Source organism: Narcine bancroftii, chromosome 11 (assembly GCF_036971445.1).
Source record: "Narcine bancroftii isolate sNarBan1 chromosome 11, sNarBan1.hap1, whole genome shotgun sequence".
In the NCBI taxonomy this organism is placed as follows: Eukaryota; Metazoa; Chordata; class Chondrichthyes; order Torpediniformes; family Narcinidae; genus Narcine; species Narcine bancroftii.
The window spans coordinates 90780641-90803984 of record NC_091479.1 but is presented as its reverse complement, the minus strand read 5'-3'; the positions used below and the strand labels follow the sequence as shown (position 1 = coordinate 90803984).

Genomic DNA, 23344 nt, shown 5'->3' with positions numbered 1-23344 from the left:
ATTTTCAGAACTAGATGGCTTAGGCTTAAAGTGAAAAGGGAAAAGCTTCAGAGGGGCAACTTTTTTTAAAACAAATGAATATGGTGTGCTTACATAGTGAGTTGCAGCGGAAGTGGTAGAGGTGTGTATTGTTTATTGTCATGTTCTGAGATGCAGTGGAAGATCACAATTGTATCTGCCTCTACAGGTACAGGTACTCGAATAGGAAGCATTTAGAGCATTATGTACCAAAAGCAGGCAAATATGACTACTTCCGCTAGAAAACCTGGTCAGGATGGATGAATTGGGCCAAAAGGCCTGTTTCTTTGCTTTTTCTTTTTGTCACGATGAAATGCAAGGGGGAGGCACTTTGACAGTTCAATCACTCCATTTGGAAAATTCTGAAAAATGTACTTGCCTTCATAACTTTGTAATATATCAATCAAACATACAAATTATCAGGTAGAAACAGAAGAAATGGATACTATATGTATTTATTTTATTATTTCCTAGCCAGATTTGTCAAAATTATGCACTCAGAAAAAAGTAAGGATTTTTATTCTTGTTTCCAAATCATTAATGATCGAAATTTTAAATATCAGTTTGCTTTTCAGAAAAGGTTAAAACCTGTATTGAATTACTTTTACATCAGATTATCAAATTAAAATAATTTGGAACTAACTTGCTTTGCACAGTTTATGCAATAAGGGATATTAACATCCAGTCCTACATAACATACCTTAAGTACAGGCAGAGTACATGTCTGCTCAAGTTTACTTACTATCCCACCCAATTAATTATAAATCCAATCTGCAATCATCGCCAGCGGCCGGTCGATAACATGAACGGTTAATAGGAAGTGTCCCAGCGTGGGCAGGGTGCATGAAGAAGCATTCAGAAATGTCTGGAGAGCCTTAAAAATCTCCTCAATCTATTAACCATCATTGGTATTGCTGAGGAGGTAGAGATTGAAAACACAGCAGGTTCTGATGAAAGGAAAGAGCACTGACTTCAAGGAAGACTCTATACTGTTGCCTTGTACCCGACTTGGGGGGGGGGGGGGTGGAGGAAGACGACCGGTGAAATTGCTATTGGGAGATTGTTTCTTTTATTTCTCGGTGCTACACATTCAGGATTGGATGCTTTCAACGTGAATGATTGTAAATCTTTCTACGCTGGTCGAGATGACATGAGAATACAGTTCCACCAGAGCTGTTTTGGGAAGGTGATTTAAATTGCACTAGAACTAGAACTAGGCGGGAAAGTGCAAACAGGGCCGATGAGTTGCGCTGCTCTTGCAGTGATGCTGTGTTAGGTGGGCGGTCGCAGTGATTGCAGCCAACCCGCCGTGGTACTGCTGCACTGCAGATAGCTCCCCTCCCTCCCCCGGACAAAGACGTAAAGAGAAGCCACCGGCCCATGTAGCGTCCGTGCTCTGCTCGTTTCGGACACAGTGCACCCAAAAACCGAAATGGCGAAGGGAATTGGGCGAACAATGCCTGAACAATCGGCATAACCGACGGATCCTTTTCCAGGGAATACGGCTTCAGGGTTGCGGACTGAACCAGGAGACGGAATGAAAAGGGGTAAACAGTCCCCGTCTTCAGGAAAACGTACTGGGAAGTGTTTGAAAAGGCAAAACACGGCGAGCATGACGAATATTATCAGCAATGTCCTGAAAAAGAGGAGCTGCATCGCCCGGACTGCTCCACGGCTGCTGTGCACCTTGGAACCAGGTGAAGCCTCTTCTCTTTGTCCAACCGCGATCCTTGTAAATAGTGGGCACGTCCCTTTCTCCAAATGTATCGAGACCAGCAGGATTTTTTTTTTTAATATTGAAACGGTCCCGCAGCAAAATTCATTCCCCCCCCCCCCCTCCCCAACCCCCATCGCCTTGGACCCGCTGTCATGAGTGGAGTTTAAGAGTGGATTTCCCGAGCCTGCCTGGTGGTTGGATGGAGGGAAGAAGCTGGGAGGTGGGTTTTGCTTATTATTGAGCGCTTTGACAATGCAAAGCCCAGTGAGTGGGGGGGGGGGGGGGTGCATTCATCGATTTGGGCCCGAGAGCGAGGTGTCTGCGGGACTCTCCGTGCATCCATAGGCGGGGCGACGGATCAAATGGGCTGGGGAGCAAAGTTCGATGGCAGCAGGTATGGCGGAGAGCGTCGTGAACGGCGAGGGCTGGGGGTGCGCCAAGTCACGCAACGCCTGGAACTCGCAGCGTTCGTTAGCAGCCGTGAACCTCCGGAGAACACGACCCTCGACCCTCGCTCTGTCTCCCTTTGGCCTGGCGGAATGACGAGTGAGTGCATTTAGCAGATCGCGCCGATCCTGCGGCCAGGGGATTCAGCACCGGCGCCCCGTGGACAGTTCACAATGGGCTCCGGGTGCCCGCAGAAATGATCTGGACGCCGGGCTCCGGACAGGCGAGCTGCTGGGCGCAGATCGGGCAGAGGGGTAGAAAAAGGGCAGAGCTGTCGCCATCATCGCCAGCGGCCGGTCGATAACGCACTTGTTCTTTTGAGAGACAAATGGTCCCAACGCAGGTCCCTGCGAAATGAATCTGTTCCAGCGCCGCGCTTATTTGGAGACGCTGGAAGTTTCCTTTTTTCTGATATTTCTTCTGTCCCCGTCTAGGTGTCGACACCAAGTTGAAATTTACCATCGAACCCTCTCTGAGCAAGCACGGGTTTCAGCAGGTACGAGACCCTGACGTTTTGACACAAATATACTGAAAAGTTATAAAAGTAAGTGTGTGGTTATGGGTGAAAGGCAGGCCAATTGGAGGGCAGGCACTTTTAAACCTTTCAATCCCCCCCCCCCCCCCCATTTTCTTGTGGAAATATTCTAGCTCCAGCATCAATAACTCCATTGGGGGGAGATTGATCTTTGAGTGGGTTGTCCCTTCAGGCGATGAAACCATCGGGACTTCAAGACCTATGCAACCCTAGGTTTTGAGAATGAATGCAAGCCACATTCACAGCAAACAATAACCATCTCCAACTCCAAGGCAAAAGCAACATACCACAGGTGCTGAAAAACTGGAATATAAGTAAGAGAGGGGCTCTATTTGACATTCAGTGGCATTCTGTAGAAATGTACTGATCCGACCCTAGGGCCAAGACTTTTCTGGTACACCTCTGTAATAAGTGATTGACCGCTCAATACACGGAGGGTGTACGCTGCTTTTGGGCAACATTTTCCAAACCTGTGGTCTCCATGACCCCCTACAAATTCTATTCCCAGTCCAAGTTTGAAATGACGACGTATCAAGATTATGAATTGTTACTTTGTTAAAATTCTGACATTCCCAAACCATGCATATTATAAGGGGAGCCTTCAACATGTGAAAACAGAGTCAATGGCACCTGTGAAAAGACAAGATGTATCAATAAATGAATGAGCAGAGAATGCAAAATAAAGAGACTGACCTATCAATTGCTTGAAGTCACAATGCTTTTAAACTGGTCATGCTGTGGCAACTGACATAAGACCCAGCATAGTAATGGGAGTGTCCATGGTTAAGAAGATCTTAACTTGAGCTTGAACTTGAGCACTGTTCATTTATTTCCTGATAGGAAAACAAACCTGCTATTGTACCAGATCAACCTAAACTATAGAGTATGTCAGATACTTTAAGAACACTTCAATATCATTCTCATAGGAAATCAACAATTGTGCAAACCCCACAAAGCTACCAGAATATATGACAATCTTCACCAGCATAAATAGTTGTCTTCTGAAGCCCAGGGAGAGGACATCAAATAAAGGAGTATACTTCATGCTGAATAGCTTTTGCAATTATAGTGGCATCAGTTCAGTTTTTAAAAAATTCTAAATATATTTTTCAGAATTAATTCATAGTTATACCTTGTTTTCAGTGGTATGATGCTCTAAAAGCTGTTGCTAGATTGCCAACAGGGATTCCAAAGGATTGGAGGAAAAGGGTAAGTGGTTTCTAATTGTATGGGCTCTTTAAAACTTTTATTAATGTCTTTATTAATCCTCTGTATTTACATGAAGAAGGTCATGGAAGCTAGGGAATACAGGGAAGAGAATAAAGATGTCTTGAAACATCCACATTACAAAGGAGGAGGTGTTCCCTTTTGTGAAGTTAAATCAGGGCAGAACCTGCTCAGGAAATGGCAGGGTTCTGAAGAGTGCTGTAGAACAGAGAGGTGTAGTTTGTTCATTGAAAGTGGTGATATGGTTAGACAGGATAGTGAAGGATGTGTATGACACATTTGCTTTTATTGGACAGGGCATTATGTACAAGAGATGGGAAATTATGTTACAACTGTACAAGATGTTGATGAGACCACACTTGGACAATTCAGCACAGTTCTGATCACCTAGCTCTTGGAAAGTTGTTGCTAAGTTGGAAAGAGTGCAGAAATTATTCACAAGAATGTTACTGGGACTGGAGGTCTTGAGAGATTAGTTAGGTTGGGGCTTTTCTCCCTGAAGCATCAGAATGTAATGGATGCCCTTATAGAGATAGATTAAAATCATGAGGGGGCATAGGTCAGGTCACAGTCATTTTCCCGGAGTAGAGGAATTTAAAACAAGGAACCATAGGTTTAAGGTGAGAGGGGAAAGCTTTAAAGAGGACTTGAGTGGTAACATTTTCACACAGAGGCTGATGTGTATGTGGAATGAACTGCTAGAAGAAGTGGTAGTGATGGGTACAATGTCAATATTTAAAAGGCATTTAGATGGGTACGTGCACGGGAAAGGTTTTAAGGCCAGATGCAGGCAAATGGGAGTTGCCCAGGCAGGCAGCTTTTCCTCATGGACATTAATCAATCACTCTGACTCTATTAACAATGTTGACAGTTACTTTCAAAGTGGGGATATTATGCAGTAAATGAGATAAATAGTTGAGAGAATTGTTATAAATATGAAAGTTGTTCTTGATACAGTTACAACATATTCTTCAAATTTATTGACATTTTATTCTGTTTTGCAACTTGTAAAGATGACAACAACAAAAAATTATATTTAATTCAATTCTGTACTAGACTGAATTATTTCACAAGAGTTTGTCAGGATGATTAACTCAATAAGAAGGTCTCATTGCCAAGTGTATTTGATTTTGAAAATGAACCTAAATCAGTAGCCATGTATGCAACATTTGAAGGAAATTATAAAGTTTTGCTGTTTTACATGGAAGTCGTTTTTGGGGCACTGAATGTTGGAAGGAAATATTAAAGGCGCCATTGATCAATCTCTTGTTGCCTGAACAGGCACCACAAGAAAATGAAATGTTATTAAGTTCATTGGAAAAAACAATTGAAATCCATCAAAAGCCTATTCTTGGAAATCTAGGAGAGAAATTGATGAAGCAAAGGGAAGGGGAGATGGACCAAGTGAGGCCAACATTGGAATAGAACTTGGAAGCAATGACAACAATTTATAGAGTATGTGAGAACAGGAAAATGTTTATCAGTCTACCAAAAAGAGGCAAGGAGAATGGAGTTGGAAGGTTGGTGGGCAGTGGTGATTATAAGGAGAGAAGGTTGGTGAAAATGTGAGTAAGACTGGGGAAAAAAATAGGTCCCAAATATCTCCAAAGTTCAATTTTCAAATTTATTGTCAGAGTGCTTACATTACCAGGCAGAATTTCTCATTATCGGTAACTATACTCAGGACAAAAAGAAATGTACACAAATGAAAGAAATGCAAACAAACTGACTGCAAATACAGAACAATAAATATTCAGTAATAAATAATGATCAAAGTAAGTTGGTTGTTTAGGAGTCTGATAGTTAAAGGGTAGCAAGTATTCCTGAACCTAAAGTGACAAGTCAGTACTGATAGTAGGATCAAGAACAGAGCATATCCTGAATGAGGTGGACCCAAAGGCGTATGAGCTGGGAGGGGGTGAGGGGGAAGCAACTGCCCTCCCATATTCTAACAAATCAGTGGGGAAAATTCGGGCAAAGCAAGAAGAAAAAAATCGGACAGAGAAAGCAAAAAGATAAACAAATTAACAATGCTCCACCATGTCACCTCCACGCCTGGGCCACAGTGCATCTCACCTCCAACCCGGAGGCCAGACACGGGCTGCAGGCTCTGGCAACCAGCTTGTTGCTGGGGCAATGGCGCTCAGTGTCAGTGTTCAGGCTCTGTGCCGCCCACTCATCTGCTACAGTGGAGTCCTTGGCATCAGTCATCTATTGTCTTTCACTCAGGTGCCATTTTTGTTTTTACTAATTGCCCCAACCACTGCTCTCTCCTTCCTTCCTTCCTTCCTCCCCCACTCTCTCTCTCTGTCTCTCTGTCTCTGTCTCTCTCTCTCTCTCTCTCTCTGTCTCTCTCTCTCTCGCTGTCTCTCTGTTTCTCTCTGTCTCTCTCTCTCTCTCTCTCTCTCTCTCTCTCTCTCTCTCTCTCTCTCTTTCTCTCTCTCTCAATATTCTCAGGCCCCTTTGACCATTTCCCTAGCCTGACAACATTCCCCCATGATCTCTTCAGCTGGTATCCCAGTGCAGTGTTTCCCTCCCTCCTGTCACCTTCCTGTCTTGGCTTCAAACCTCTTCCTAGTTTTCCCCTAATTAAGTTCTGTCCCTACCTCAATCTAATCCCAGCTAACTTTCTGGTTATGTCCTTCTCTTTCCAATTTTTGGTAAGGGGTATTTTGCACCTTGTCTTTAGTTCTTAACATTACTCTGAGTTCAACTCCTTTTTTTTGCTAAGTGGGTCAATGGGTCTGATATTGACTGCTTCACAATTCCATGAAGTTGCCTTCACCTTCCTTATCGCTAGAAGGGCCATATTAATGAAGTGGAAAGACGCTGACCCTCCCACTCACGCTCAATGATGGCATGTCTGATTTTGGGGAAAAAAATTAAATATTCCACTACTGAAATGATGGGGTTCATTTCTTAATTATTTTCAAAATTTGTAAAGTTGGTTTACTTTTGTTTTTTTTAACCCCATTGATTACCTTCCCTTCTTTTTTAATCAGGTAGTGGACTGCTTATGTTTAGCCAGTGGCCTCCTAAGGAAGGGGGTTGACAATTAGTATAGTGTTTTATTTTTTAGGGTATTTTTATTTTAAATATAACATAGGTCTTAACACCATTTTATTATTATATGGGATTTGTTAATATTTTATTACCTTGTACCTATGTAACATTTACTTGGTAAAACCAATAACAATATTGAAAAAGATTTTAGGAAAAATTAAGCCACTTCAATCTGAAAAAGTTCAGCGCCAAAACTGCTTCCATTTCAATAAATTTTGTTTATTAATCCCCTCAATGTATTTAGTCATGTTTCCAATAATGTACTTTACCTTGTGCAGTTCTGTTTGAATTTCATTGTCTTGTCTTTTCGTTTTTAGGTTTGGCTGACTCTAGCAGACCACTATTTGCACAGTATCTCTATCGACTGGGAAAAGACAATGCGTTTTGCTTTTAATGATAGGAGCAATCCTGACGATGATTCCATGGGTATTCAAATAGTGAAGGTAAAGCCCACCGCTTTGAAGATGGAAATATGTTTTACTATACCTACTAAAGGTCTGCAGAAATGCACTTGGGCAAAAATACTTTGCATGTGCTGAGGTAATCTGCAGTCGTAGAAGGTTTAATTCTGAAGCACATTAATTTTTACAATACCTGAAATTTATTAATTTTTCATACAAAATAATGGGCCGATCTTGCTAAGAAATGGCAACAGTGCAATGACGAAGGAGAAATTTTCCTGCAGAAAAGAATACAGTCCTGACTTACTGGCTATGGAACATTGCAATTTTTTCCAACTGTGTTGGAGCAGAGAGGGGTATGAATTTCTTGCAATTTTCTCATCATTATGCATGGTGAATCTATGCCACAAAATGAGCTCATTCAGTTCAATGGAGAAGAATGGCTGTAACAATAATTTCTATTTGTATGAAAATTGTTAATATTTTATAACAATTTAGGAGACCATTCAACCCATCAGGTCCATGCTGACTCCCAAGGGAACAATTCTATTGCCCTCTCCTCACTTACTGATATCACTGCAATTATTCTCTCTCACACAAGATCATCAACTCTTCTTTCATTTTCTATGCAGTTAGACTCCAATAAAGGGCTCTTTGCAGCAGATAATTAACCCACCTTTGGAAGATGGGCAGAAGCTGGAGTAATCTACACAGTCATGGAAAGAAGATTTAAGCCAGTGGTTCTCAACATTTTTCCACTCACATACCACTTTAAGCAATCCCTATGCCATCTGTGTTTAGTAAGGGATTGCTTAAGGTGGTATGTGGATGGAAAAAATGTTTAAAAACCACTGTTTTAATCGTACCTAATTGACTCGTTATGTGCACAGTTTCATAACTCCAAAAGAAATGGGTTAATGACAATTTTTCTCAAGCAAAATATTTCAGTAACAATTGGGTCTAGAGCAGTGATTCTTAACCTTCCCTTCCCACTCACATACCACCTTAAACAATCCCTTACTAATTACAGAACACTTATGACATGGGGAATAATTAAAGTGGTATGCAAGTGGAAAGTAAAAGGTTGAGAACCACTGGTTTATGCTATTTACTGACAGCACATAAGGTTAGGATTAAACCTGGGTTGCCCTTGCATCAATAATCAATGTAATTATATCCATCCTCCCCTATAGCTCAACCATCCAATTAAGGGAGAGGGTGCACCATCACCCAGGTATCGAAACAAGAGATAATCCCTTGTAACATTGTCCTCAATAGAGCCATGGAGTAACTAGACCTTTCGGGCATCATTTAATTGTTATTAATTGTTACATTAAAACTCAGGCGTGTTTTCTGAATTGCGTTCATGTGAAATAATTTTGCCTGGGCTTTCTTTATATTCCACCCAAAGGCCCATCAATTCCATGCTGGCTCTCCAGTGCATTAACCTATTCTCTTCACCATGCCCACCAGCCTGTCATTAGTTCTCCTACCACCCAACCGGACAGGGGGTCTATTACAGTAACCAGTTCACCAGCTGTGGGACCCCTTGTCAAAAGCAACACAGTCAAAATAAGAATTTTCTAATTGGAGATCAGGACTGAACCCAGATCACAATGGAGCTCGAAGGGAGCCTGGAATTTGATTCTAATTCATGTGGTGCTCCTTTTAACTAATCTGTTTATTTTTATTCAACAGTTAAAATGTGTAATTAGACGTACATTTGTATTCACTTTAAAACTGTTAATGCCCACAATCTCCCAGGATTCACAACTGGTGAGAACCACATTTAAAGGATGTCAGGAGTATCCAGAAAGCACTCCCCTGATGTGGCATATTACCATGGCCACTGCCCTGAATTGCATATTACAAAATTGACAAATAATATAAATGTTGATGGATCATTTTCACTATGTTGATTTTCCATTTAGAATTGCTGTGGTATTAGATGAAGGCTAAAATGCAGAGTACATGTGAATGCATTGACATTAATAAATAATTATAAATAGACCCTATTTTCCTTTTAAAATTTGCTTCAGGCTTATAAATAGAACCATAGGTGCTGAATTTATTGTTCTTGCACTGTGTCTGACATTGGAAATGCACCATTTATTACATGCCCCTCCTTTCTCTAAGGTTGTTTTGAGTTCATCAGGTTAATTTTTACTTCAACTTCTCAAGCAGGAAGTTGGGGAGGTTCGACCGCCACCAGTTTGCACTCCACCGATTTGTGCTGCAAACTGAACAGAGAGAGGGAATTCATTGGTGTTTATTTAAATGTATATCACAATAACAGGCCCTTCCTATCTCAATTAACCGACAACTGTACACTTTGAACAGTGAGAGGAAACTAGCCACAGGGGAAACCCACATAGACATGGGGATAACGTGCAAGCTCCTTGCAGTCAGCAGCAGATTCGAACCCAGGTCGCTGACGCAGTAATAGCGTTGCGCTAACTGCTACGCTAACCATGTTATGGAACATTGGGTGGCCATTGGTCCAAAGTTTGCAATCTCCTCAATCTCATTTCCTCACTCTTTATTAATCGCCTTACAAGACTCTGTCAATTACTTGGCCAGTGACCTTTAAAAGACGGGCAGCATCTGGGGAGAGAAGAAAAAAAAAATCAGTTAAAATTTCAGGTGGATAACCTGAGAGTGGAGCTAGCCAGTTCTGGTACAAACAGGAAATATGAGTTATCTGAAATAGTTGAATTTGATATTGTACCCCAAGGACTGCAGCGTGCTTAGATGGAAGATGAGGTGTTCCTCCACTGTGTATTGGGCTTCAGTCCAACTGTGGAGGTGGACACAGACTTGTGTATGTCCAGCAACAGTACCTGAGCTGCAGTGATTCATAATGATTAATCCATAACCATTGATTAGTGTAAGGAGAGCAAATAAGTTTCCTGATGCAAAATCTGATGGGATTGTGAGTGGGGAGGAGGACCCAAAGAAAGATCAGAGGGTGTGGACGAACAAAGTGAGTGTGGAAATACATGGCAAATGGAGTGTGGTAAATTAAAGTTGTCAACTTTGCAAAATAAAACCGAGAAGCAGAGCATTTTTAACATAGAGAGGGATTGAAAAGTATGGTGCTTGAAGGGAGTGAAGAGTTCTTGCACACAAATCACAGGTATGTACGTTGCACTGAAGGTATGTGCAATGGCAGAGAAGATGTTTGCTTGTGTGATTTTTCATCATAAACTCCATCTACAAAATGGTTTATGGGAATTGTGTTCTCAATTATCAGTATTTGCTCATAATTAGGGTTCAGTAAGAGGGACACGATGGATTTCTAACCTGAGTCTTGTCTTTACTTAAAAGCAGAAATTGAAAAAAAAGTTTGCATTTATATAATGCCTTACACATCTTGAAGTTCTTTATTATTACTGTTCAAATGTCAGAATCTGAGTTTTTAATATCTCTATACAACTTAGAAGGCAAGTGGTATGTTGTTATCCTTTTCCACAGCAACATTTGAGCACATGTCAAAGGATGTCTCACTGCAATGATAAATGGCCTTATTGAAAGGATACCTAAACTAGTGTGTACCTTTTTCATCTTCCTGCCGAAGAAAAGAGATACACTTGCTGTAAAAGGAATGCAACACACATTTGAAATACTATTTGCTGTCAAGTAGAGAGTTAATCTCATTAAAATGTACATTTCTTACATGGCCCAATGGAGTGAATGCTGGAGGGACATCCCCACTGCTTGAGATCACAGCCTTAGAGTCAGGTGTGTGACATTTGGGAGATGAGGAGAAAACTCTTCATTTAGATGGCAGTGAATGTGAGGGCTGTGGAGGCTGAGTCATTGTGATCACATGGGGGAGCAGCAATCAGTGCAGCCGCCTTGCAGTTATGGGGATCCAAGTTCATTCCAGATCTCGGGTGCTGTCTGTGTGGAGTTGCCATGTGATTGTTTCTGACAGTTGCTCCAATGTCTTCCCACATCACAGATATGTGGTGGTCAATTCATTGGTTACTGTAATTTAGTCCTTAGTGTAAATAAATAGCAAAATAAAAAATGAGATATATAATGTTAAAAAGGTACAGGGAAAACTGATGGGAAACAGCAGAAACCACTGGGCTGAATGGATTTCTGTGTTGTTTAAACTAATTCAAAACACAGATTGATAGATTTCTACAGTGATTAGTGAGGTAGAAGAGCAGCCTACTTGTTCTCCCATCCATTGCTGCTTCCTTAATCACCTGCTGATTCAGTTGTTCCACATTGTGATAGCTGCAAAAGCCTGAACCTCTGGACCCCCTCTCTCAAGCTCACTGCTGCTCTGATCCCTGTTGTTTCAGAGACTTGCAAAATCTGACTGATTTGATGAAGCTTTTAGCTATCTACCTCTATATAGTCCTTAATAGCTTAGCAGCTCCCCTCTGCACTATTTGTCCTGATGTAGGATCTCAACCCAAAACATTGACCTTCGTTCTGCATCTGCAGATGCTACCTGACCCATTGGGTTCCTCTAGCAGTATATAGGGTTTAATCCTCCTATTAATTTCCTTGAGTCATTGTTATGCTTTGACAATATTGGTACTATTTATTTTGTAGAAATGTGTATCATAATAAGATACAAGAACCGTAAATGCCAATACACTTTTTTTTACTCAGTCAAACCTTGCATTCAGGTCTATGCACAAATATTAATACTGTTGTACACAAAAAGCATATGATTATTGCCCCAGCATTGTAAAAACTGAGATTGTAGAATATGGCTAAAGAGTTACTTAAACACATAACTGTTTATTCCAAGGATCTTCACAGAACTGGTTGTAGTTCCTACTGTGGGCAGGAAGCTGAACAGGATCGTGTGGTGCTGAAGCGAGTCCTGCTTGCCTATGCTCGATGGAATAAATTTGTTGGTTATTGTCAAGGATTCAATGTACTTGCAGCACTCATTTTGGAAGTGATGGAAGTAAATGAAGGTGATGCACTGAAGGTACGTGCAAAAGCAGTGAAGAAGTTTGTTGGTGTAATTCTTCATCATTAACTGTATCTACACAATGCTTCATGGGAATTGTGTTCTTTGTTGATCAGTATTTGCTCTTAAGAACTTTAGATGGATTTACAACTTGTGCTTTCTTTTTTCTCAAAAGGAAAAACTGTGGAAAAAAAGAACAATTTGTATTTGTACAGTGCCTTTCACATGCTTCTCAGAATTACCTGAAGTTCTTTTCACTTACTGTTCAACTGAAGGGACCTGAGTTTTTAATGTCTCTGTAACAAGTTCCCTTAAATAATATTGCAATAATAGCCAGAAAATCTATTGGCTCAACTCCAGAAATAGGACTTTTTAAATAATGCAGGGCAATCTTTTACATCAGTCTGAGAGGCTAGATGATTCTACGTTATGCATATCACCCCAAAAAAGCAGCATATTTGATTAACAGATGTAACCTTCTCTCAAATTCAGGAATGTCAGCCAGGAGTTTTGGGTTTAAGCCTCTGGGGTAGGCTTTGAATCCACAAACTTTGGATTGGAGCAATAGTGCTACTGCATCAACCAAATCACAGCTGGTACTTTATGGAAAACATTTATGATGGCATACCCAGGCTAAAACCTGGGCTGATTATTCTCCCCTATCTCCAATATGTTGGCGCAGCAACTCAACTACTGGCATCTCGGTCAGGGATTTGCTAACCTTGCAATGCTCCGTCAGATACGCAAAGTTCCTAGTCATCACAGCTCAATGTGACATTCAGCAGTAGATGGAGCTGTCAGTATTAAGCAGCCCCTCATGGGGGATTTTCAGTCTTGCAGTTAAGTATCACTTCATACTAAAGTCAAACCTTGCATGAAAGTAAGAAGCCATATCAATTCTCAGTATCACATGTTAATGGTTTGAATGTTTTCATTATAAAATCATAGAACTGAACAACTTGGAAATTCAGCTCTTCTAAATTGTGTGTTAGTCCTTTGAAAGCACCATCAAAATATTTTATATCTTTGAAAAGTGAAGTCAATTTTCAGTCCCTTTATTTATTTTCTTCTAAAGAGAATAAGATACACCAGTATCTTCAAAAGCGCAAAGTTCAAAGTCCCAGATTTATTGTCAGAGTACATACCTGACATCATATACAACCCTGAGATCATTTTCCTGCGGGCCAGGCAGAATTTCTAATTACCAGTAAATATAAATTGTACTCAAAGAAAGAGAGAACTGTATACAAACTGGCTGTGCAAATGCAGAACCATAAATGTTCAGCAATTAATAATGACCTGAGATCTTAAATGAGTCTCTGATTGAACCTGTTATTCTGGAGTCTGATAGTTGAGGGGTAATGCACTCCTGCACCAGGAGGTATGTCCAGTGGGGCCTGTACTTCTTTCCTGAAGGCAGCAGTGAAAACAGAGCATGTGGATCCTTGATGATTGCTGCTGCTCTCTGATGGCAATGTTCCATGTAGATGTTCTCGATGGTGGGGAGAGTTTTACCTGTCATGTACGGTGCAGAGTCCACTAACTTTTTTTCGCTCAGAGATACTGGTACCCCCATACCAGACTGTGTTGCAGGCAGTCAGTACATTTTCCACTACACATCTGTAGAAGTTTGCAAAGGTTTCTAATGAAATGCAAAACCTCCACAAAACTGAGGATGTAGAGGCTCTGGAGTGCTTTTGTTCACAATGGCATTAATATGATGGGTCACGGTCAGGTCCTCTGAGATAGTGGCCCCAGAAATTTAAAATTGCTCACCTGTTCCACCTCTGATCCATCAATAATCGCTGGATCGTATACGTCTGGTTTTCCTTTCCTTGATCTTGAATGAGAGGTTGTATTTAGTTAACTATTCAGCCAAGTTTTCAATTCCTCCTGTATGCTGACTCATTGTCTCCTGCAAGAAAATGTATATGTAATCTCAGAATCAGAATTTATTGTCATAAGCATGGCACAAAATTCATTGTTTTGTAGCAACATCACACTGCAAATATTGCTATAAATTACATTTAATAATAAATAAATTAGTGCAAAAATAAGAGAAAAATGAGGTAGTGTCTGTGGTTCATTGTCTATTCATAAATCTGATGGGAGAAGGGAAGAAGCTGTCCTTTTGCCACTGAATGTTCATCATCAGGCTCCTGTACTTCCTTCCCGATGGTAGCAGTGTAAAGAGGGCATGACCTTTGGTGGTGAGAATACTTGAGGATAGAGGCTGCTTTCTTAAGACACTGCCTCTTGTAGATGTCCTCAATGGAGTGAAGACTGGTGCCCATGATGTCATTGGCCAAATTCACAATTCTCTGTATCATAATCTCAAAAGTACCCAATCTTTTTTTAAGTTAAGTAAATTTCCAGACACTATAACCACCATTTTATGATTAATCACGTATCATAGATTTGGAAACGTAATTTATTGCGTCATTGAAAGATTCTGATTTTACATCTTACAGGAGTTGTCATACAAAATACTGAACTTCATCACAGCATTTTCAGAACACAACATAAGCTTAGTGAAATAAATTCCAGTTCAAACTTACTCTAATTTTTCATCGTACGTGCACTATAGAATGAATTTTAAATGAGGAAAATGTATAGATTTCACATTATCCTGTTCTTTTTCCATTTCTCAACATGCAGATAATGATTTATTTGATTGACAAAGTGCTTCCCGAAAGTTATTTCGCCAATAATTTGCGTGCATTGTCAGTGGATATGGCTGTTTTTCGAGATCTTCTGCGGATAAAATTGCCTGAGCTTTCTCAGTACCTTGATGATCTCCAGAAGGTTGCCAACAAGGAAAGTACAGGTAATTTAGTTGGTTGTATTACAAGGTGATTCTCCCGTTAGGCAGGCTTTTTTTTCTGCTGTAGAGTTTTAATGTTTCAAAAATTTCATAGGAGAATTTTATGTTGAGAAAAGAATGTTCCTTGAGACAATTTTAAAAAAGTCTGGTGTGGATGTATAAAGATAAGGGCACTATTGATAATATTGACACAGGATTTTTATGCCAATTCTAGACAGAATTTGTAATTGCATCACGCACAACTTAGTATTGTGGGTTTTTTTCTGTTTAATTTTGCTGCTTTCCTGTTTATTTTGCTGTGATTAAATAAGTATTGGTGCTATCAGAAGGACAGATCTGAAGTGGAAACAAATCTAACAATGTGACGAAGCTCGAACAGACTCTGATTAATAGGTGTTTTCCACTTGATGTCCATTTATCAGCTGATAACCAGTCTCTATAAAGTCTAAGCATAAACCCTCAACTGGGAATAACTAAACATGTCACACTACATTATTTAAAATTTAAATGTAGGCATACAGCACAGTAACAGGCCATTTTGGTCCACGAGTCCGTGCCGCTCAATTTGCACCCAATTAATCTACACCCCCCCGGTACGTTTCGAACAGTGGGAGGAAACCAAAGTCCCCGGGGAAAACCCATGCAGAAACGGGGATAGCGTACAAACATCTTACAGAGAGCATGGGATTCGAACTCTGGCCCCGATCACTGACACTGTAAAGGTGTTGCACTAACCGTTATGAAAGCTGTGTTGCCCTATATAATATTGATTGATGTTTAGGAGGGATTTCATTTTGGCAAAGTCATATTGCTAAACTTCTTTAATGTTTAAAAGTTGATTTACAATATTTTATACCAGGTGAGCTATTTCTGGATAATTATTTCTCCTTGCTGTAGTGCTCTATGGTTCTGTCTGCATGTAAATCTGATAAGAAGTTAAACGATGAGGCAATGACTAATGGAAAGATGAACGAGGGGGAAATGGGTGCAGAATATAAATCTTTGCCTTAACTGTGATTTTGTATTTTTCTGATCAAACTTAATTTTATTTTACTACTCGGCAGGTAGCTACGAGCCTCCGCTGACAAATGTTTTTACCATGCAGTGGTTCCTAACTCTATTTGCTACATGCCTTCCAAATCACACTGTCCTCCGAATCTGGGATTCCGTGTTCTTTGAAGGGTCTGAGGTGATCCTGAGAGTAGCCTTGGCCATCTGGGCTAAACTTGGAGAGTAAGTTGTAGATTATAATCCATTCAGTCTTATTTCTTCTGTCCAGTATGATCAACCTGCTTTGTGTGGAAGGAGGGTGGAAAATTCCATTTTTTTTAATGCCATGGAAAGAAGCTAACAGCACCGGAGGTGAGGATCGAACCTTGGTTGCTGGAGCAATGAGGGTCCCAGCTCTTCTAGCTGTGGTACGATCTCGCCTCTACCTCTGGCCTCTTCTCTATGAGGAAAAAGTCCATTTGCTCCTCTGCCACCTCCAACCCAGCTGCCTTGTGTGGAAAGATCCATTTCCTCATTGTACAGTGGAGGCACCAAATTTCACATGTTGCTTCCCCTTCCTTCACCTCTTCCTCATCAATGATCAGAAGTGGTCATTGCCTATCCCTCACGGTAACATCTTACCCCCACTCCCCGCACCTCGGTCCTTCAATGCCCTTTGTTAAATATCTGCCTAAGAAATCAGTGTCAATACCGGTATAGTGGGGCACAGCAGTTACTGACCTCAGAGACTTGAGTTCAAATCCCACCAGGGGACCATGGAATTTAATTCAGTTAATAATGTAAAATTTAAGGGGGGAAAATAAGGTGAAAAGCAGGGTAGCTACCAGATTATTGAATGAACCTTCTGAGGTCACCAATGTCCTTACCTAATCAAGTGAGACTACAGTTTCTTAAGTGTCGTCTAAAATGTCCGACTAATCCACTCTTGACAACACTGATTAGGGACAGGCATTAAAAGTTGACTTCATCAATGATCCCCACATTCTGAAAAATAAATAAATAAAAGACAATTCAGAGTCTTCTGATCAATCTCTGGTGTATTGCTGCAGTCAGAAAATAAACCAGGATGGGTGCATCCAATGTCAAATCCTCTTAATCTTCATTGAGACATCAACAAAAATTTGTTGTGATGTAGCTTCCCTCAGAATAAAGCTGTTACAAATTTGTGATGGGGTTTTTAGAATTGGTTGTAGGAATTAAGCAATAACATTTAAGGAATTAGTTTCATCCTCTCTGTGGTTTGAGGGATGATTAAAACCGCAGCTGGTTAATTGCGAGAATCCAGGCTAAAGAAAAAACGTCCAAAATAAAAAGCAACCCTGCTTATTTCCCATAGAGAAGATGTATATCAAATGTAATTTGTTCAGTATGACTCATTCTGGTTCCTCATATAAATATTTTGGTAAAAATTTCCTTCATAAATCAGAAATATTGACATCCTTAAGTGAATTCTACATTCTGACCTATCATTATCCTTTAGTCGTCCTGTTTCAGGTAATCTTATTGCACAGGAGCATGATTACATATTCCAGTAACTCTTCATTGCACTGACCTAGATTTAAGTGACATGAAGCTTGGAGAATATTAAAGAATACCATTTATATTGAACTTCTTCACCACTCTTTATAATTGCATTATTATTTGGATTTCTGCACCAATTTACTTTATATTTATTGAGCTTTAACAGTTGTTACTTAAAATTTGCAAAAATTGTTTGAACGTGTTTATAATTTACATTCAGGATTATTTAAAAGCGACAGGTTCAAATTCCTAATGTGCAACTGCAGTGATAACGTAGTGAGAGATTGGAATATCATTATTTTAAAAAGCTCAGAATTTAAATTTGTCTGTTTGTCATTAACAGTGCTGGATGGGACAAAAAAATCTGAGGAATTCCACTGTCCCTTGAACAAGTAGGATTAGCTGGAGTCAGAGAAATGGTCCCTTTAGCCCACTAGTTCCACATCAACCCCCCCCCCCCCCCAGCCCTCAATTTTACCCTCATCCTAGCTTAACTCATTTTATTCTCCCATCAGAATCCTCAGTTTCTTCTATTTTTAACACACGGGGAAGATTTACAGGGCAAATTAATCTGTTGTTAATCATGTGTTTTTGGGATGTGGAAGGGATCCGGTGCACCTAGAGGAATCCAATGCAGTCATAGGGAAAACATGCAAACTCCACATCGATGGCACGGAGGTCAGGGTTGAACTTGGACCATTCATCCTTTGGCATGTGAAATATTTTTAATCCTCCAATTCGGTATTTCTAAATTTAACTGCTCCACCATTGATGCTAAGATCATCATCTACCAAGGCCCAAAGCTTAGGATTCCCCCTCCACCTCTCTATGTTTTAAATAATTTCAGATGCTCTATAAAAGTATTTGCAAGCTGTATCCTTGGGTAGCTGAGTGACTGTTCTTTTTGATAACATTCATGAAGCTGTTTGGGATTTCTTATATTAGCCCTGAAAAATAAAATAATTTTAGTTCATTGAATATTTTTCTCAATGTTGAATTATAAATTTCCCTTTGATGTGAAAACACAATTAAGTTACAGGTGCAGTGTTTATAAAAACAGGTAGTTGGCCAAGAGGAATGATTCTCTTCCAAGTTCTAGGAATGTAACTTGGAATAGAATGAAAGGAAGCCATTTAGTTGATAACTTCTTGAAAGAACTTTCCATTTAGTCTCATTCCTCTAAACTTCTCCTAGATGCCTGCAAATGCATTTTTTTTCTGTTTAGAATGCATAGGAACATTGGAATTAAGTGCAGGAATAAGCCTCTCAGTCCCTAAAGCTTGTTCTACTATTTAATGGGACTGTTATCATTATGTTTTGAGAAAAACAGAAAATGTTGAAAGCACTCAGCCAGTCAGGCAGTATTGATGGAAAGAGTAACAGAGTGAATATTTCTAATGAGAGACCAAATATTAGAACTTGAGTCTTTTCCAAATGTTGACTGTTTCCCTCTGCAAATTCTCATCATGTAGAAATGATTTTTATTTCATGTTTAAAAATGGACAACTTCGCATTTCCCTCATTGTACTCCATTGACAAGATTTTCTCTACTCAGTTAAACTTTCTTTATTCATGTCCAGCCTTGTTATGTCCTCTTCACAGCTTGTTTTCCAGCCTTGGTAACAGCAGATTTAGCAACAATGCCTTCTTCAGTCTAATTCTACAATTTGTAAAGATCTAGTTTCCAGCATCAATTCATGCTGCAGAGAACTTGTTAGATCTTTCCAACCAGAAATATACTCACTTATGCCTAGGTTCAGTACTTTTGGCCAGTGAAATCCTATTGTAACCGCACCAGAAAGGTTTAAATCTCTTCTCTGGTCATTGATTTCTTGCGGGTGTTAAGGCAGTTCAATACATGATTTATCATGAAGCCATTTCATTTATTTTTTTATTAATACCCTTATTTCCATACGGGTAGGAAATACTTGATGGTGGCTGGACTCTGGAGCCTGCAGAGGAACAGAGGTATACAAGTCTATGTAGATTCCTAAAGGTGACAGCATAGGTAGATACGTTAGTGAAGATGGCACACAAGATGCCTTCATTAGCCAGGACCTAAAATGTAAGGGACTAGAGATCATGGCACAACTTTAGAAAATGTTGATTCAGCCACAGCTAAGTGAGTTGTGTGCAGACTGATTACCACTTAATTGGAAGGTCATGATTGCACTGAGGAGGATGCAGAGGAGATTCACCAGGATGTTACCCAGGATGGAATATTTCAGTTAATAGGGAGAGACTTGAGACAGAGCAGATACTAGAATCTGGAACAAAGCACAATCTTCTGGAGAAACTCCACATCAGTCAAGAAAAAGAATGGTCGGTGTCTTGGGCCAGAACCTTGCATCAAGACTGAGGGGGAGAATCTGGATAGATTGGTTGTTTTCATTGGAATGGAAGAGGGTGATGGACAGCTAACAGAGGAATACAAAATCAAGATTATCAAGCCTAGATATCAATAGTGAGAAATATTTACCCATCGTGAAGATGTCTAAAACTGGAGAACGTGGGTTAAAGGTGACAACAAGATTTTTTTTTCACCCAGAGGATGGTTGCCATCTGGAACTGCCTGAGAAAGTGGTGAAGGCAGGAAATCTCAGAACAATCGGAAAGTGTCTAACAAGCATTTTGATCACCAAGGCATTGAAGATTGCAGACCAAGGGTTGCTAAATAGGATAAGTAAAGATTGGCATGAATATAGCACGGGAGGCAAAGAAATTTTTCTTCATTTTATGAGTCTATGAATAAATCATTACTAATGATTATTTACTTTTTTGTAGCTTACAAGCTTACTCTTTGACTACACATACAAGTAGAAAATCCTGATTGGATTTCTGTAAATTGCACATTCTGCCTATCGATTGTAGCAGTTTCCAGCAAGCTTCTACTTTATGCAATTTGTACAAGGTCAGCCAGGGCTTGCAGTACATAATTAACATGAAGCCAAATTAAATATCTGCGGTGCCATGCAATCAGTTGACATTTTGTTTAGAGGAAATGTAATGTTTCTTCTTGTTTTCATTATTTTAACAGAAGAATCAAAAGCTGTCAAAGTGCAGATGAATTTTACAGCATCATGGGAAGACTAACTCAAGAGATGCTGGAGGATAGTCTGATTGATTGCAATGAGTTGATGCAGGTCAGTGACTTGGATGCTTTGGTGGGTGTGAATTTTTCTAGAAATTCAGGATTCCTTTATTGTCATGTAATAAAATTGTACAATATTGCACAGAAATTGCTTTTGCTTGCCGTAAGAGCAGACAGATTTGCCATCGGCAGAAATTTCCTGAAGCGCCTCTTGCAGTCAGAGAAAGAAAGGAGAGTTCCCTCAGAATCCCCGAATGTCCATGGGTCCGCCTCCAGCACTGGCGCAACCCCCGCAACCACACAGAGTCCAGTCCAAACCATCAGCAGCCCGAGCTCCAGATCTGAACCACCGATGCGATCAGGAAACCATGGTACCATCTCGAGATCCCAGGGTTTGCCTTTAGCCAGTCTCCAGCAGTCAGGTGCCCGGTGTGAATCCCTCGCCCGCAGTCTGTGCAGGTTCCCCACCTCGAGTCACCTGCAGCCTGTGTGTTCTTCTGCCGCAGGAACCCACCCCCTTCTTCCACTGGTCTGCCAATTTGCGATAACGTTATCAAGTTTTAATGAAGGTTTATTCTTATTGCTATTTTTACGAAAGTCATAAATGCTTTCCAAAGGAACATGTTGACATTTTACTAAAAGTACCAATCAGGAAAAATCTTAATTAACCACAGCATTTTACCTGCAGATGTAATTTTGCAAGTTTGTTTTTAAGATATGTCAATTTGTGGATGTCCTTCAGAGGGTCAAAACAAATAGCTTTTTAAAATTAAGCTAGCACTGATTTGACATTTTCTGGAGGATCTATTAGAGTCATTATCTTAAATTTGCTGGTATAGATATTTTTCACCAGTACATTTTTTTTTAATTCTAAAACCCAAACATCAACTATGATAATGTCTTTGTGCACAACTACACATAACAACACTTATTCCACTGTATTCACATATGACGGGAGCAATCTATGCTGTAAATCCCATAGCATACTTGTTCAAAACTTGTGAACAATGTAAAGCACTCACTCAGTAGCAACATTATGGACTAGCCTCTATATTGCTTAAAAGGAATCATCCGTACAATCTCCATAAAATCTGTGGAATCAATCTCTTTTAGAAATGTTATTAGCATTCACTCTCATTGTTATTAATGTTATTCTGCCCCACCCAAGTTGTGTTTTTCAAACTGTTGTCCAATCCCATCCACAAGGCATGAACTACAAACATCAATGTAATCGCAGAAAAAAATTAAGAATCAAAATCTGTATATAAAATCTAAATGTATTACAGTATATGCATTGGATCTGATCAACAAATGTAGAAACATGAAGCAAATGTTATTTTTTAATTATCCGATGATATCTGTCCCTGGAGCTTGCCAGCAATGGAGCAAGTATGTCGCCTGTCTAAAGCAACCATTCTGGGCAATGAAATGAAGCTCTGCTTCCCGAGTAGTAAATAGTAATGTTTTCAAAGAAAACACCTGTACTCAATTTGGACTTTTGGACAGCTAACTACTGACCAGATTTTGATTTTTCTGAAAAATGTGAAAAGCTGCAATCATGTGTCAGTGTGCAACTCAAGTTAGAAAAAGAGTCAAGTTTAACACTTGAGTTGAAAGATTTGTTGTTTAATTTTCTGCATCTGGATAAACAATAATATAGTAACATGAGTTTCCCAGAAAGTGCACAATTGATGATTAGAAAATTAATCCATTTGGAACCATGTTTGTCATGTACTGAAAAAATGAGCAAGAGTGTGTTAATTTGGTGAGACAATTATAAATGCCATTGATTCTGAATTTGTCAAGAGTTTCCCTGTTAATAGTGACAAGTCCATGCTGATTGCCTGGATGGAGTGGAGTTATTAAAATTTCAGATTTATCGTCAGAGTGCATACATGATATCACATACACCCCTGAGATTCTTTTTTTTTTACCTACAGGCAAAACAGAACTACCACTTTTTGGCAGTGCAAAAAAATTGACTCAATGTGCAAATGTAAACAAGTAACGAAATGTAAATAGACTGTACAATAGGGAAAGAGGAAACAATCAATAAAGTGCAAAAGAGTCCTTAAATAAGTCCCTGATTGAGTTTATTATTGAGGAGTTTGACATTGGATGGGGTAGCGGCTGTTCCTGAGCCTAGTGAATGCATGTGTGGTGGCACCAATACCTCTTTCCTGATGTTAGTGGTGAGAACAGAATGTGTGCTGGGTGGTGTGGATCCTTGATGATTGCTGCTGCTCTCCAATGACAGCTTTCCCTGCAGATGGTATGGAGGGTCCTGGGCTGTGCCCAGTACTTTTTGCAGGACTTTCCACTCAAGGGTGTGATGCATACCAGACCATGATGCAGCCAGTCAGCGCACTTTCCACTGCACATCTGCAGAATTTTGCCAGGGTTTGCTACGTCATGTCAAACCTCCGCAAACTCCTGAGGGAAGCAGAATTGCTGATGTGCTTTCTTCGTGATGCCATTTGTGCGTCGGGTCCAGGAGAGATTCTCTAAGATAGTGACTCCCTTCTCTGATTTCCCCCAATGTTCACT

At 40.0% G+C, this 23344-nt stretch overlaps 1 protein-coding gene across 1 annotated transcript in view; it reads left to right on the top strand.

Moving 5' to 3' along the window:
• The window catches only part of tbc1d30 (TBC1 domain family, member 30), a 45884-nt gene that overhangs the window by 7399 nt on the left and 15141 nt on the right, over positions 1 to 23344 (top strand). Inside the window, exons 3-9 of the mRNA XM_069904013.1 lie at positions 2617 to 2678; positions 3861 to 3926; positions 7325 to 7450; positions 12183 to 12368; positions 15009 to 15177; positions 16239 to 16407; positions 20744 to 20849. Of these exons, the coding sequence (XP_069760114.1) occupies positions 2617 to 2678; positions 3861 to 3926; positions 7325 to 7450; positions 12183 to 12368; positions 15009 to 15177; positions 16239 to 16407; positions 20744 to 20849 (884 nt within the window). The remainder of the gene's footprint in view (positions 1 to 2616; positions 2679 to 3860; positions 3927 to 7324; positions 7451 to 12182; positions 12369 to 15008; positions 15178 to 16238; positions 16408 to 20743; positions 20850 to 23344) is intronic.